The following is a 14759-nucleotide window of genomic DNA, read 5'->3' as shown; positions in this document are numbered from 1 at the left end:
CTCCTGAAGAATGTATACAGCTATTTACTATTTATATGGAGAGAGGAGATCAATGTACTGTAATAGGGCAAATAGGTCATCTAATAGGCCTGATTGTCTGATGGTCCAACAACCCTTATATGATTTTATTGGTTATAATGAAAGCATTTCAACTCAAGCATCTCCATGGGCTTCAATTATTACTGTACTTCTGAAAGTAGTGTATTCATTCACATCATACATATCAGCAAAATGATGCTTGCAGTTAATCTTTTTAATAATAGCAATTGAATATCAAATGACAAATGAATATAAAATTAATGTCCAACACAAATAAAATCTGTAATTTGTTTTGTTTTGAATTATATATATAATTGGTATACATAGGTGGCTGTGAGTTATTCAAACGCACCAATGGCCGGGCAGAATCGCACATATCTCCCACCGTGACTGGCTGACAGATCTGTCATCTACGCGGAGACGGAGAATCCTCCTCTCCGATTGGTTCGCCTGCCATGACGTGTCGTATTGCCGAGACGCCGATTGGTCCTCGGCCGCTGGGTTAAATCGAGGATCTTATTTTTGTTCCTGTGTCAAGTCAACGAAGAGAAGAAAGGAGGAACAGTAATAATAGCTGCTAGCTTCAGTTTCGCTGCATTCACAACGGAAAATAGTTTATAAGTGTATAACAAAAAACCTAAATAAACACGAACAACATTCACTTCGATATTATTTAGAAAAACCCAACGGACAACAGCACACACACACACACACATCCACACCAGTAGAAGACATGGTAAGTGTACGTTTAGGGATTCTTCTCGGGTTAGCTAAGGTTGCTAACTGGCTGCTATCCTGTCTGATGATGTTGGGGGGAGGGGGGGGGGTTCTAATTATTGTTGAATTAATACAGAGGAACGACGAAAACAAGGCACGTTTAACTGGAACAAGTGTCGACGTGGCTCGCGTCGACACCTTTCCCTTTTAAATTTGTTTTAATGTGTTGTCCAGAAGTCTAGAGTGACGGTGTATAAATAGCCTAACGGCGGTGCAGTTAGCTCTGCTTAATCGGATGGGGGGGTCTGTCTATTTTCTGGGATGTTGTTGAATGAACCTTTGGTGATGTTGTTCTGATGTTGGTGGATAAGAAGTGTGTGAAAGGACATGTATATATTTAATGGTCAGTATCTCATCACGGCTATCTGCTATTCGTTATATGCGATCAATTACCGTGGCGTAACGTTAGCCTACATTGCAATTTTCTAGCTGATGTTAATGGACGCTTGCCACAGAGCTAGTGTTAGCCGAAACTGCTACTCACTGGCCTGAAAAAAGCCCTTATACACCACACAAATATAACCCTATGTGACCAAATGGACCTTGATGGTTAACTTTGGATACATTTGTAACTGCTCAGAATTACAAATGGATACATTTTATTTCTGTCTGGCAATATAATTGCCTGACTGCCTGTGGAAAGCCTGTGTGGTGACGCGAGGTTACTGACTGCCAGTGTAATGCTTTATGCCGGTGTCGTCCACTCACAGTTAACAGTTTTTCTATTGAGTTGTGCTTGAAATGTACTGTAATTCTGCAAACTGTTAAATACTTAAATCTATCAATGAATCAATCAGTCATTGCAACGTATTTGGGTTTATGTTTTACATTAAGTATCGAGTCACATACTAGTCAAACAGAGTAGACAGGTGTCTAACTAACCAGTATAATTGGCGTTTTAAAACATTTGTCAAAACATTTAGATTTTTAACAACTTAGAATTGCTTCTTCCTTAACAAAATACAAGTTATAGGCCTACATGTATTTCTGTAAAGCCTTCTTTAGTTAGATATTATATTGTTATCTATATTAGATATTTCCAAATGATTATATGTCAAACTTGTGTGTGTGTGTGTGTGTGTGTGTGCCGCGGGGGACCTTCTGGCGCGCGGCCTAAGGCCGCGCGGTGAAAATTGATTAATTAATTAATTAATTTGATTAATAAATTAAGATTAATTTGTATTATTGCTGTTGGAGACAATGGGGAGGCACTGCAGGGGCACTGGGGAGACACTGGGGTGGAGCTGGGGGGGCACTGGGGAGACGCTGGGGGGACACTGGGCGGACACTGGGCAGGCACTGGGGAGGCATTGGGAAGACACTGGGGAGGCACTGGGGAGACACTGGGGAGGCATTGGGAAGACACTGGGGAGACTGGGGAGGCACTGGGGAGAAACTGCAGGCAGTGGGGAGGCACTTGGCGGAAACTGGGCAGACACTGGGGGGGTACTGGGGAGGTACTGGACATTTCATATCACACACACTATGATTCACTATCCCCCTCAAAAAACAAACCCCCCCCCTTTTTCTTTTTTTTTTAAGCTTGGCATGGCGCGATTTATTTCAATCATGGCGCAGCGCCATGCCAACAACATTGTGCAGGAAACCCTGAGTGTGTGTGTGTGTGTGTGTGTGTGTGGAGAGAGATACAGATAACTATGGCTGTAGCCTTCCTCGTCTTGGCAAGAATGGATTATGACTTTGAGCTTTAAATGAATGAAAGGATACCTTTTTTAACTCTTTCTCTTTATTTCCCCTCTAGAACTCCAATGTGGAGAACTTGCCCCCTCAGGTCCTGCGCTTGGTGTACAAAGAGGTGTCGGCCCTAGCAGCAGACCCGCCTGAGGGCATCAAGATATACCCCAGTGAAGAAGACATCACTGAGCTGCACACAGCCATTGAGGGACCAGGTAAGCAATGCAGATTTAGTTATTTTGCCTATCCTAAAATAATGACTTTAAAACAACAATACGGCTTCTTATTTCAATAATATTTCTTGCAAAGAAATTGTTACTGTCCAAGTGTAGTGTGCTTGTGTGGAAAGTGTGCATGTCTGCAGACTTGTACTAGTATACGGAACTACATTATATCTTATCTATATGCTTGGTTAAAATAGTTATTTAGTCCCATATTTCCCAAGACCCTTTGCCCAGAGAGCTATATTTCTTTTTAAATGTACCTATTTTGATGTGTTTATATAAATTTTCATCACAACAATGTCATTCATTGTTAAAAGCCTTTATGTAACCTTAACAAACATTTAAAATGGGGTCAACCCGTGGATGGGAAATGATGATGTGCAATAAACGTGTTGTAAAACATTGACCAGCGTGTGCATTAACATTTCTTCTGTGAGGCGGCTTTGTGGCAGCCAAATGTACATACTTTCATAATCGATTGGTTTACAAGCTGTTAAGTGTTAAAGATGCATATTTGAAGGACTGCCTGACCTGAATTTGCCATCTGATGCTCCTGGCATAGCTGTGGGACGAGCGCAGTGCGATTATACTCAGTCAGTCGTACAACAGTGTTGCGCAAAAATAGCCGATCTACTACTTTTGAAGAGGTCTGCTCAAAATAGGTTGAATGTGGTTGAGAAAAATTATTTTCTTATGATTTAAATGTTTTGAACTACTGTCCCACTCACTAGGCCTATCACAATTATTACATAATTGCCTAATCACAATTATTTGAGCTAATCGCAATTATTTTGCATTATCGTCATAATCGTTTCCATGTTCAAACATTTTCCAAGCTTACAACAAATCACAGCAGAAATAGCAGATCTACAACATGTCACCTTATGACGTGTTTTTAAATTAAATTTAAGTATAAAATGATCAAATATGTCAGTAATTTATTTGAGTTATCGGCCCTGTGCAATTTGTGATTACGAAACCTAAGAATCTAACTGAAATTAAATTTGTATTCACAATTCAATGACAAATTGATCTGCAACTGAAATTTGTAATCGTGCCACTATCACTCACTGTTTAAGCCTCTGTTCGCTACAGAACACGATTGGCTAATAAAGTGTGACATACTGTTGATGCCATGAATTGTTTATGCTTTGACAGAGGGAACTCCTTTCGCTGGTGGCATTTTCCGAATGCGTCTGCACCTGGGGAAGGACTTTCCCGCGGTACCGCCCAAGGGGTATTTCCTGACCAAGATCTTTCACCCCAACGTGGGTCACAAGGGAGAGATCTGCGTCAACGTGCTCAAGAGGGACTGGAAGGCAGAGCTTGGCCTCCGACACGTCTTACTGGTAATATATCTGTACAGAGACCTTGTGTGTATGATTATACAGACTTAGCTCTGGTCCATAGCCTTCTACTGCTTCTACGATTCTGCCCTGCGCAGTAAGGCTATGGGACTTTCCGTTTTAAATCTCAAATCGAAATCAGACCAGCCTCCTCTTTGGCGTAAATAAAAATATCGTAAATAAAGTATCTCCTAATCCAAGGCGCTCTCCGTGGTGATGAATGGATCGATATGCTGGCGCTTAATTTCTGCTCCTCATCCGTCTCTCCCGCAAAACGCTTTTTGGAGCGTAAAAAAATAAATTAAGATGATCGGGGATGTGAGGTCACTTAGTAAAGTCAACTTTTTTAGGAAAGTGTTTCCGGTTCATGGCTTTCAGAGTAAAAGCGATCAGACAACTCTGGCACCCCGGAGCTTCTATTTTGATGCACTTCCGGCACTAAATGTTTAATAGTGTGAGATGTATTGATTTTGGGGCATAAATAATATATTAGAAGCTTTTTATCAATAATTGATCAATGTCACCATGGTCCACATACTGTACAAAATATATATATATATAATATATATATATATATATATATATATATATATACATAATATAATAATAAAACAAACAATTCTTCAAAAGGGCACATTGCTTTCCAGAGGGTGCTCTAGCACCACCTATTTATAAGATAATTAAATGAATATTAAATAACATTGGTTTTATAATCTATTGATACATCAATGAATACCGGTAATTCATTCAGATGTTGTATACAATATATATCATTTTAAATTAAATCTGTTCAGTATGTCTGACTGTATTGACTTGCTGTGTGCAGTAACATAGAAAAGTGTGGTGGCATCGTAGAATCAAATCGTTAGCTGGTGAATCGTAATCTAATTGAATCGTGAGTGCCAATTAACACCTATATATTGATCATGGTTGAAAAAGCATGAATTTCAATCAATCAATATCCTCTATAAACACTCACTGAAAGATGCAACTTATCGAGCTTGAGCAGATGAGGAGTCTGACACCGTGGAAAGTAATGGGTTACGGAAAAGAACGAGGGAGTTCAGTTGAGCAGCGGCGCCATGTTCTATTCCTCAAGATATATATATATATATATAAAATATAGGCGAATTCCGGACAAGCAGTTTTTTTTATTACCTTGAGTTGTTGTCCTGTATCCATTCGTCACTGGAAAAAACTAAAACACGCACGTGTTCCATGCCCATTTAGCGGATTTACCCTCCATAGCAGCACTTACGCTAGATCTCTTCAATCGCACGATTATTATTATTCTTTTAGTCCAAGTCCCATGGAGTGTTGTCGTTACATGACATCCGCATGGTGTCGAACCAGCATAAAGCCCACCTGCTTTTTTCTTAACCCATTTAGACCCGAGACCAGATTCTACAAATTGTCTTCTAAATCATGACAGTTTTCTGAAAAACTATTTGTAATTGGCCCCCGACCCCCATCTGAAAATATGTTGTTCCAGGGACCCCGCAGAAGCAAAGATTTGAAAATCGTTCACTGTGAAAGAATGTATATTCCAAGATTTGCACGAGATCTACAAGCTACTTTAGCTATTTTTCAATAGCTAAATTATAACAGAATGCTTGAAACCCCAAAAGGGGTTCCTGTCCAAATTGGGTTAAAGTCCCTTTTTTAAATAATTAATTTATTGTTTTTGTTAATATATCAATAGAATTCAATAAAAAACGACTAGGGCGGAATTCTCCTTTAACCAGAAGTACTGACTGAGCTTTTTATGTTTTTAATTTCCCCCCCCTACAGACAATCAAGTGTCTCCTCATTCACCCCAACCCGGAGTCTGCGTTGAACGAGGAGGCGGGGCGACTGCTACTAGAGGACTACGCCGAATACGCCTCCCGCGCTCGCCTCTTGACCGAGATCCACGCCATGGGAGGGCCCGGCGGAACCTCCGGGGCCCCCCAGGACCCCAACGACGGCCCGCAACCCAAGAAGCACGCGGGCGATCCCACCAAGAGGGGACCGGGCGGGGCCCCCGTGGCGGCTCTGGGCAACGGAGCAAACGCGGCCAGCACCACGACCAGCAGCAGCAATAGCAGTAATGTAGCGGGGAAAAAGAAGACTGATAAAAAGCGGGCGTTGAGGCGACTCTAATACCTCACCTCAGTTCTCAAGTGCGTGCGCGAGTGTGTATGAGCGTGTGTAAATATAAATATTGAAGTGTGTTCACAATGTTTTTGGTCCCTTTTTCTGACTCTTTCTATCCCCCTCCAGGCTCCATTTTTGTACTCATTGCATCGTTGCCCCACCCTTTTCATCACCAGTTTAAGCTATCCCCTTTGGCACTACATTGTTGCCACACCTCAAGTCACGATCAAAGATGTTTGTTCCTTTTTTTTAACTCATTTTGACCTGAGATCAGAATCTAAAAATGTCTTCTAAATCCTGACAGTTTTCTGAAAAAGTCAGTCTTTCTATGTCAGTCGTTCTTCGATTGATTTTTTTTTAGCAGACCTACAAGCCTACATGAGCTTGTAGATCTGCTATTTTTCAATAGCTAAAGCATAACATAATGCTAACACCAAAAGGGGTTCCTGTTAAATGAAGTTTGTTTCCCCCCCCCCCCCAACATACAAATGACACTACCACCAAATGTATTTGATGTCCTATCCCTGTTTGAGTTGTAGCTGGGTTTTGGCATCTCTACCCTACACAAAGTGTCTGTTGTCTCCTTCAGAGACATAACTGTATAACTGTCTCCGCTAAGCTGTATGCTTTGTTGCGCGTCTTGCACTGAAAATGGCAGATCTATAGGCTCATAAAGCATTGAGAGCTTGTGCATCCGCTATGTCCAGTGTATAACACTGGTGCGCAACAAAATATAAGTCCCCCCTTTAATGTCAAATCTTTAATCAACAACACAGCCTCGTGTTTCTGGGATGGTACTGTGTACTGCTCAGCTTTGATCACACGGTGTGAAATCCACACTTAGCCATAATATCTCTTGTTTTGGGTTCAAGTTGCCTCGACTGAAATCAGGTTTTGCGAGTTTAGCACCAAGGGAATAATGCTTGGAGGACCGTTTTTATCGTAGGAAATATGCAACGACGCAACGTATTGAACTGTTTCATTGGAGTGCGAGAGATGAGAATCATTTCACGGCACACAAGGGAGCAACATCTTTTAAATGGGTTTTCATATGACTGTCCGCTGACTGAAGGAGAGGGTACGGAATGCCATGGCAGTGAAGTGTAAAACGCCTCTTGTCCACCTTGGTGGTGTGACATACCTACCTGGATTATTTTTCCCTTCCCCTTTTGTTTTTCATTTTTATAAAATTTGTCTGTCTCATTGTCCAGTATTTTCAAAAGTGGTTTTAAATTGACACGTCTATATTCAGCTGTTTTCGGTGTGTGTGTAATTGAAGATCTAGATTTGAGTGGCTGTAGGGGAACAGGGTAGGCTGCGAGATTGTGCATCCTTTATAAGGAGTAAACCATGTCTCAGATTATCTGTCAAAGCTACCTTGAGTAGTTTACACCTTTCTCTCTGCTTCCCTCCAAAGTGGTATGTACCGGTCCAAATGCCCAGTTCTCCTACCAGCTTTGTGGCTGCCACAGAACAGAATATCTCCATAGGAAGACCTCTGCATATTTGATAGAAGTTTTATCTCCCCACACCTAATGGCACTTGTTCTGGCATGGTTTCTGAGGCGGATTCTCCGTTTTGGTTGTAAATGCATATTGGGGCCTACATTTCCCAAGGAAACACACTCAAGCGCTGTCTTTTACTTGGATGGAAAAGGCGCCTCTGAAACTCATGTCATGGTGCAGATGGGCGGATGGGTATTTTTGTGTCCATTCTAAGTTATTTAAATTAATAAAGGAAATATTGGAAGATAAATGCAAAATGATTTGCGTTTGATTTTCGTCTCCCCAGGCTAGTATTATGCATACTAGATTGTGTCTTATATAATTCATAATATAAGCTATCATTGATTTGACAAATGAGAAGTCGTAAATAACTGTCCCCAGCTATATAAAAAAAAAGAAACCAAATGTGCAAAAGGACCAGCATTTTAGAGGTAATTTAACATTGAAATTTGTACTGTGGCAATTTGGGTCCCTGAGATATATATATATATACACACACACGCGTGTGTGTTTGACTGTACAGTATGGGTAAATGTAATCCTGGTGTATCTGAGCGCTGATGATGACCATGTTTGATTCCTCGGTTCATAGTGTACTCCCTTCCTGCAGTTCTCTCGGCTAACAAACCCAGAAGAATGTCACCTGCCTTGCATTAATGAAGGACCCATCTGGCCTGCTGCAGTCATACATACATGCCAGCCAGGCAGCCACCCACCTGTGTAGAAATAGCAGCCTGTCACACAGGTAATTATCAGGCCCTTCTAGTCTAGAATACTTGAATAGTAATCTGTTTGACCTAAGTATACAGAACCCTTGCTGTCAGTTCAACTTTCTTATTTTTTTTAGTTGTCATATGGCCCACATAGCTTTTGGTCTCAATTGAATTAATAGAGCCAGGTTTTTCCATTTATATACAGTATATAAATGTATGTATGTACACTGTACAGTAGGCTATGTGCTATATTTACTTGCATGATTTCCACTATGTGTGAAAGTGAATTACATTGTAAAGTGCTTTGGAGAAAGGCTTATGCAGTAGGCTACCATTTACATTTCAAATCGTCTTTTCACCAAATCACTTTTACCATTGAATTGAACCCCATTAAGCATAAACAGAAGTTTACATTGTTAATCAGGTGGGCATCACATTGCAACATTGCTTTCAGAAGCATGAGAACCAGCCAGGCTATGATACCTGCTCATGCTCCAACCGGTTCTCATCTATTCGTTCAGGCCAATAAACCCCATTAGGTCAAAGAAAATTCACACCCATATAATATAACAAAATCGTCATATAAATGATACTTTATAGTATAAGGCTTATACAGTACAAAACAAAGTGCAAACTTTTCTTCATTGTTGCACTGGTTATTAAGTCGGCTACTATTAAACTGTAGGCTATTCCTCAAACAGCTGTTTGTTGGATATCATGCAAAGAGCACAAGTAAATCATCAAGTTAATAGCGTGTGCATCTATTTCACAGTTTGGTTCATGTATTCCTGGCTGTTGCACCAAACCTCCACCCCCCCCCCCCCCCCCCCACCCGTTTCCATCGCTTTCATAATTGCCACCAACATAATGACACAGTTGCCGTGGCAACCATCTCTGTCTCTCTCCTCAGTATCTCTCCCTTACACATAACAGTCACACTCGTTCAATTCTAATTCTACAGTCTATTTACCAAGAGGCAGGGACATAACTTGGACTATATGATTTTGCAGATGGATACTGTAAAGTTCGTGTTTAAAATATAGGCTATATATTAAATAAGCCTATCTGTATTGCACTATTTCCCCCTTTAGTGCTGGGCTGGGCAGCACAAGACCCAATGTAACCTACATTGGACGATTAAAAGATGATTTAGGTACAGTTTAGAGGTCTTTATTTTCGTTCAGCAGTGAGGTTTATCACGGTAAAAATCGATTGGCCCCTATTAAGATCAGTCAGAAAAGTTAATTAGTGCCCAATATACGTTTAATGAACAGCTTTTTGATGGGTAAACAGTTGGCCAAAGAGAACATATGGTCTATGGATGAGAAACCCACATAATTAACATTATTACCTTCAGCTGCGTTTACCCGTCAAAATGTCTGCGGTGGAAAAACTCATCAACACCAGGGCTCACTGACCAATGAGAGCGCTTTCTGTTATAAGCGGACCTCCGTGAGACCAGTCGCAGTTCTAGGCGGCGTGTAGAATCTCCTGGAAAACGATGAAGGGTGAGGGTCTCCGACAGTGAGTGACAATCGCTTTCAGATGGACAAAAAGTTCAGTCGGGAGGGTAAATGACATGCAGGCAGGCAGACAGGCAGCAGCAGCAGCCTAGACTTCGCGAGATCGGGTATATTTAACTGAATTGTTCCTGATTTGTCAGTCGGGAGTCCTGCATGCAACTAGATAGGCTCATATAGTTGAATGTGCAACACATGGAATGTAAACCTACCCTACCGACGGTGTTTGAATTGCCATGTCAAAAGTATAGGAAACGCGCAGGATGTGTCGTGTGGTGGTGATTGACTAACTGCTCGCCCATGGTGTGGTAATAATGGGATACGCTGCTGGAGCGCAATTTGCGCAAATGCACAGAATTGGAGAAGAAAACATGTACAATATTGGTGTCTGCGGCATTCTTGTAGAACATGCACGGGCATTTAACATTGGTCCGTGAAATAATATGAGCTTACCCTTACCGGTATACACCTTTTATCATCTGTTCTCTGAGCGACAATAACTGGGCTGTCATCTGAAAACCATATACAGTGCGCACTGTCTCCAGCACCAAACCCCCCGGACGACGCACAGGTAAGGCATGGCATTATATAGCCTACATGTATTTATTTCTTAAACAAATTAACACGCTGGTATGGTTTTCTATACTTTATTGCCATTATGATTATGAAAGAGTTTTTGAAAGAGTGCCCAGCTTGTTTGCGTCAGTTTGAAATGCGTCACCGGCGACCAGATGAAACATATTTACAGTATGAAAGCTGCGCCACAGAAAAATCACATAATTATGCAAGAAAGACATGTTCCTCATTCACGAATCGTTAACTGATGCTTTCGCATTGGAATATCCTAGTACACATAATTAAACAGCTGAAAAAGGACAGCTAGCCGACCCCCCCCCCCCCACACACACACACACACTGAGGCGCTGAACGCCCACGCACTCATAGTTTAGGCTACTGAATGATATGCAAGTCATGTCCATAGGCATAACCCGCATGCTTGTTCTTTGCAAGACAATATTGGAACTATAGGCAAAAAACATCTCCATAATTCTATTTAGATTATCATTGCGCAGTATTGGCAATTGCCTGTCACTGAGGGAAGAGAATATAGCCCTGTAGGCTATAGCAACCTGTGGCTGATGTTGAAATCCATTTTCTGAGCTGTGTTATGCACTCACACTGTATGTTCATGAAGAAAACGGGGACACATTCCTTATTTTGACCAAACACCTGTTGAAATGCTTCCATTTCAAAACCATCATTGTGCACAGTGGCCTGCCCACCGCAGCGATGAGGATGGAGCTGTCGGTCATATATTGTGGTTTAACAGGAATGGCATTTGTGTTTAGAAATCAAGGTAACATAACATGTTCCTTCAGTGGCAAATTGCAATAGACGCAACAACATCACGATCACACAATGCAGAGCATCTTGTCCTTCACCTTTGCTTTCATTTAATTCTCTCTCGCTCTCTCTCTCTCTCTTTTCTTTCTCTCTCTTATGTATGGCAGTGGCAAGCACACACAGCTTTAGCTTTGCATAGTAGGGAAATAGGCAATGCCCCCTGCCCCCGCTTCACTGCATTGATTCAGCAGAACAGCACAGTATTGATAACGTTCCTCCACCTTTTTATTTATTTAAATTAATGAATGCATTATAGACACAGACCTATACAAAGAACCAACTGTGGTTGACCTGGGTGGACTGTTGGAACTGCAAACGTAGGTCCCGATAAATGACCCTTGTGGTGTGGAGTGATGGTACAAAAAAAAGCACAGCAGTGTCGACTACCTGAAATTCAAATTGGAGACACCCGGCCAGACATTCCTTATTTCTAAGAGAAATCAGGGACGCCCAGACAAACATAAAACCTCACTGTATATATATATATGTGCAGGTTTTTGTGTTTTATATATTTACAACCTATATTATAACTGTGTTAATGTGTCATTGATTGATTCCTCCAAAAATACATAACCAATTGTGTCTCATATCAGTTCAGTAAGGGACATGTCTTTTAGTTTCCAAAACGTAATAGGGATAGTCACCCTTACTCGCCTATACTCACCCTATACACTCGGTCGGAAAGGATGTGGTGACATCCTTTCCGACCTAATGGGTGCATATTGAACACAGACTCCCTGTCTTTCACGCCACACACACACACACACACACACACACACACACACAGCCTCAGAGCTGCAGTGCTGCTATTCCAAAAGAGTTATAGCGGCCTCAACCCACACACGCAATCTGAGAAAAGATACAGGGAAAGGCAGAGCGATTGCCTGATTTTCATGCTCCGTCGTACGACTGTGTCTCATGTGGGAAATGGAAGATCTACAAGCTCAGTAGCTCACACAACCAACGTGTCGCAGATGGCGTTGTAGATTGTCTATTTCCGGGACGAGGAATATTAAACCATACGAGAGAGAGAGAGGAGTGAATAAGGGAGTGAGGCAGAGACTACAGAGAGATGTTGAGAACAGCTATAATGCAGACACATACATACACCTACACTGCCTTTTAGGAGAGTACATCTTTTACCCCTTCTTCAACTATTTCACCTTTTTCCTCTTCTCTCAATGGTTGTCAGTGTTTTTCTGAAATATGTGTTGTTCAAAAGCGTGTGTTTGTGGGTCTGTGTGCTTTGGCACTGCTGCCGTTGTGTGTGTGTGTGTGTGTGTGTGTGTGTGTGTGTGTGTGTGTGTGTGATGTGTTGTGTTGCATTGTGGGTAAGTGCTGGGAGAAATGTACTTGATTCTCTGCCACCCACACATTGCCCTCCCACTCACGGTCGTCTCCGCATCTATACCTCTGGCTCTTCTCGCTCACCACAATCTCTTAGCTCATTTAAATCCCTACCCTGCATTTATCCCCCTCCCCTTCTCTGGTCAGCTTTTCAGGAGCTTCTTGTTCTTGTAAAAGGTGTAAGAGCAAACTAACAATCAATTCCCACAGCATGCATGCGCGCGCGCACACACACATACACACACACACACACACACACACACACACACACACACACACACACACACACACACACACACACACACACACACACACACACACACAAATAAGAACACAACTGAGTTGTGCAAGGTGTGCAATGCATTATGCACTTAGACGTGGGTAGATATTCTAATGGAGTTTTAGGACTATGAGTATTCTAGTAAAATAAAGGCGAGAGTGTTTCTCGAAGACCTCTTCTCTAATTAAATCTGTCATTTTGTGTTCCAGTAGGTGTGCTGCCACTCAGCAAACGGCATCCACTCCTGAACCACACCACCGTAGGAAATGTGAAGACGACAAACTGGGGAATTGAGCAAGAGAGCGCCGCTCGACAGGCAGCAGAAGATTGGAGTGTTCGGCAGGAGCCCAGAGCCGCTTGCTTTTGTACATTTTCCATTGTTCCGCTCCTCTGAACTCCTCTCAGAAGGTTAGAGGGATGCATGTCGACTGAAACAAGCAGCGCCATCAGCGCTTTCAGCTCCTCCGCTTCGTCCGCGTCCCCTCGCCCTCCCCCCCCCCCCCCACCCCCAGCCGTGCCTACACTCCCTGCAACAGATAGGGACGGTTTTGGTAATTACATGTAATTATAATTTGTGTGGGAGACAGACCTGCCTCTGTCTATTATTGCAGATAACCTCCAACACAATACCTTTCTGCACATTTGCATATTTCTCAGCGAGACAAGATATCCTTTGAACCTTCTGCCGCGCGTCAGGCATGGTGCACTTTTCACCTGCGCAGAGATGCGTCACGCGTGGACGCAGAGTGCCCTTCAAGTCCTGGTTCTAATAAGACATGCAATACACTTTCCTGTTTCCTGTCTCTCCTAAAGGCCAGGATTCATGTCATTATAGTCATCCCTATTTCACAGTATATGTCATAAAGACCCCCATGTTAATTCTCAATCCTATCACAATGAAAACTGTAGGTGCCTGGGAAGCACTTTTTGTATTTGCGTAAATATTTGGATGCGTCTTTGTGAAGTGGTCATCATAAATGATGTTAAACTGATAACAAACTCTCCTTCGGAACAACTTGTCGATGTTTACAAGGCACCTTTTGGTTCAACTCCATTCCTCTGCAGGCGACAAAATATGTATAATTGTACCATTTTGACACAGTGCCATTATAATCTCACTTTTTACAATGCATCAAAACACACAACTATAGTACTAAACAAAATTGTTTACTTTATTCAGAGATCTCGGGGACAGAGTAATGTTGTTCAAGTGCCACAGCCTATAAGGAGCTATATAGGATTGTTCTATTCCATTGATGATACTTACCTCTAGTATTTGTAGGCCTTTAGTGTTGGAAGCCCACACAAAAAAGCACAGCAGGAGTTCCTTTGGTGTGCAAAAAATAAAGAACAATGGGGAAAAAGATTAAGTCAACAGCTAAACAAAAGTAAGAAGGTCTCTATGTCCAGTTTAGCATCGTAAGAAAGAAAGGCTTTTGGAGGGCAAACTAGGAAATTAGATCAATATAATATACCTCTGACCAATGGCTGACACCGACACTTCCATTATTGATTAACTTTTTACTTTACATTTCTTAAGACGGATTTTAGGGTTCTAAATAAAATACTTCAACATTAGTGAATGAGAACATTCTTAAACATCTGCGACAGGTTGTATAGTATGATATTTAAAGTAAAACTAATTCCGAAATTAATTGTACATCCCAGCTGAATATTCCACATGCTATTGTAGTGGCTTAAGCTGCAAAAGCGGATACAGCGTTGCAGCTGCGTTGACTCAACGACAGAAAATAGAGCTTTTAGTCATGTAAAA

At 41.8% G+C, this 14759-nt stretch overlaps 1 protein-coding gene across 2 annotated transcripts; it reads left to right on the top strand.

Annotated features, from left to right (window-relative positions):
* The first annotated feature begins 590 nt into the window (after nt 1-590).
* Nucleotides 591-7966, top strand: ube2s (ubiquitin-conjugating enzyme E2S). Of its 2 annotated transcripts, none has more exons than XM_083760410.1 (4): nt 591-775; nt 2579-2726; nt 3894-4084; nt 5873-7966. In XM_083760410.1, the coding sequence occupies exons 1-4, from the start codon at nt 773-775 to the stop codon at nt 6221-6223; spliced, it is 693 nt and encodes a 230-aa protein (XP_083616536.1). In that variant the 5' UTR covers nt 591-772; the 3' UTR covers nt 6224-7966. The 2 variants fall into 2 exon arrangements, with proteins under 2 accessions (XP_083616536.1, XP_083616535.1); XM_083760409.1 differs by having other exon boundaries at nt 591-781.
* Nucleotides 7967-14759: the final 6793 nt, after the last annotated feature.

This window comes from Protomyctophum parallelum (genome assembly GCF_964188405.1).
Source record: "Protomyctophum parallelum genome assembly, chromosome: 3".
Classification (NCBI taxonomy): domain Eukaryota; kingdom Metazoa; phylum Chordata; class Actinopteri; order Myctophiformes; family Myctophidae; genus Protomyctophum; species Protomyctophum parallelum.
This window is presented reverse-complemented; position numbering and strand designations above follow the sequence as displayed.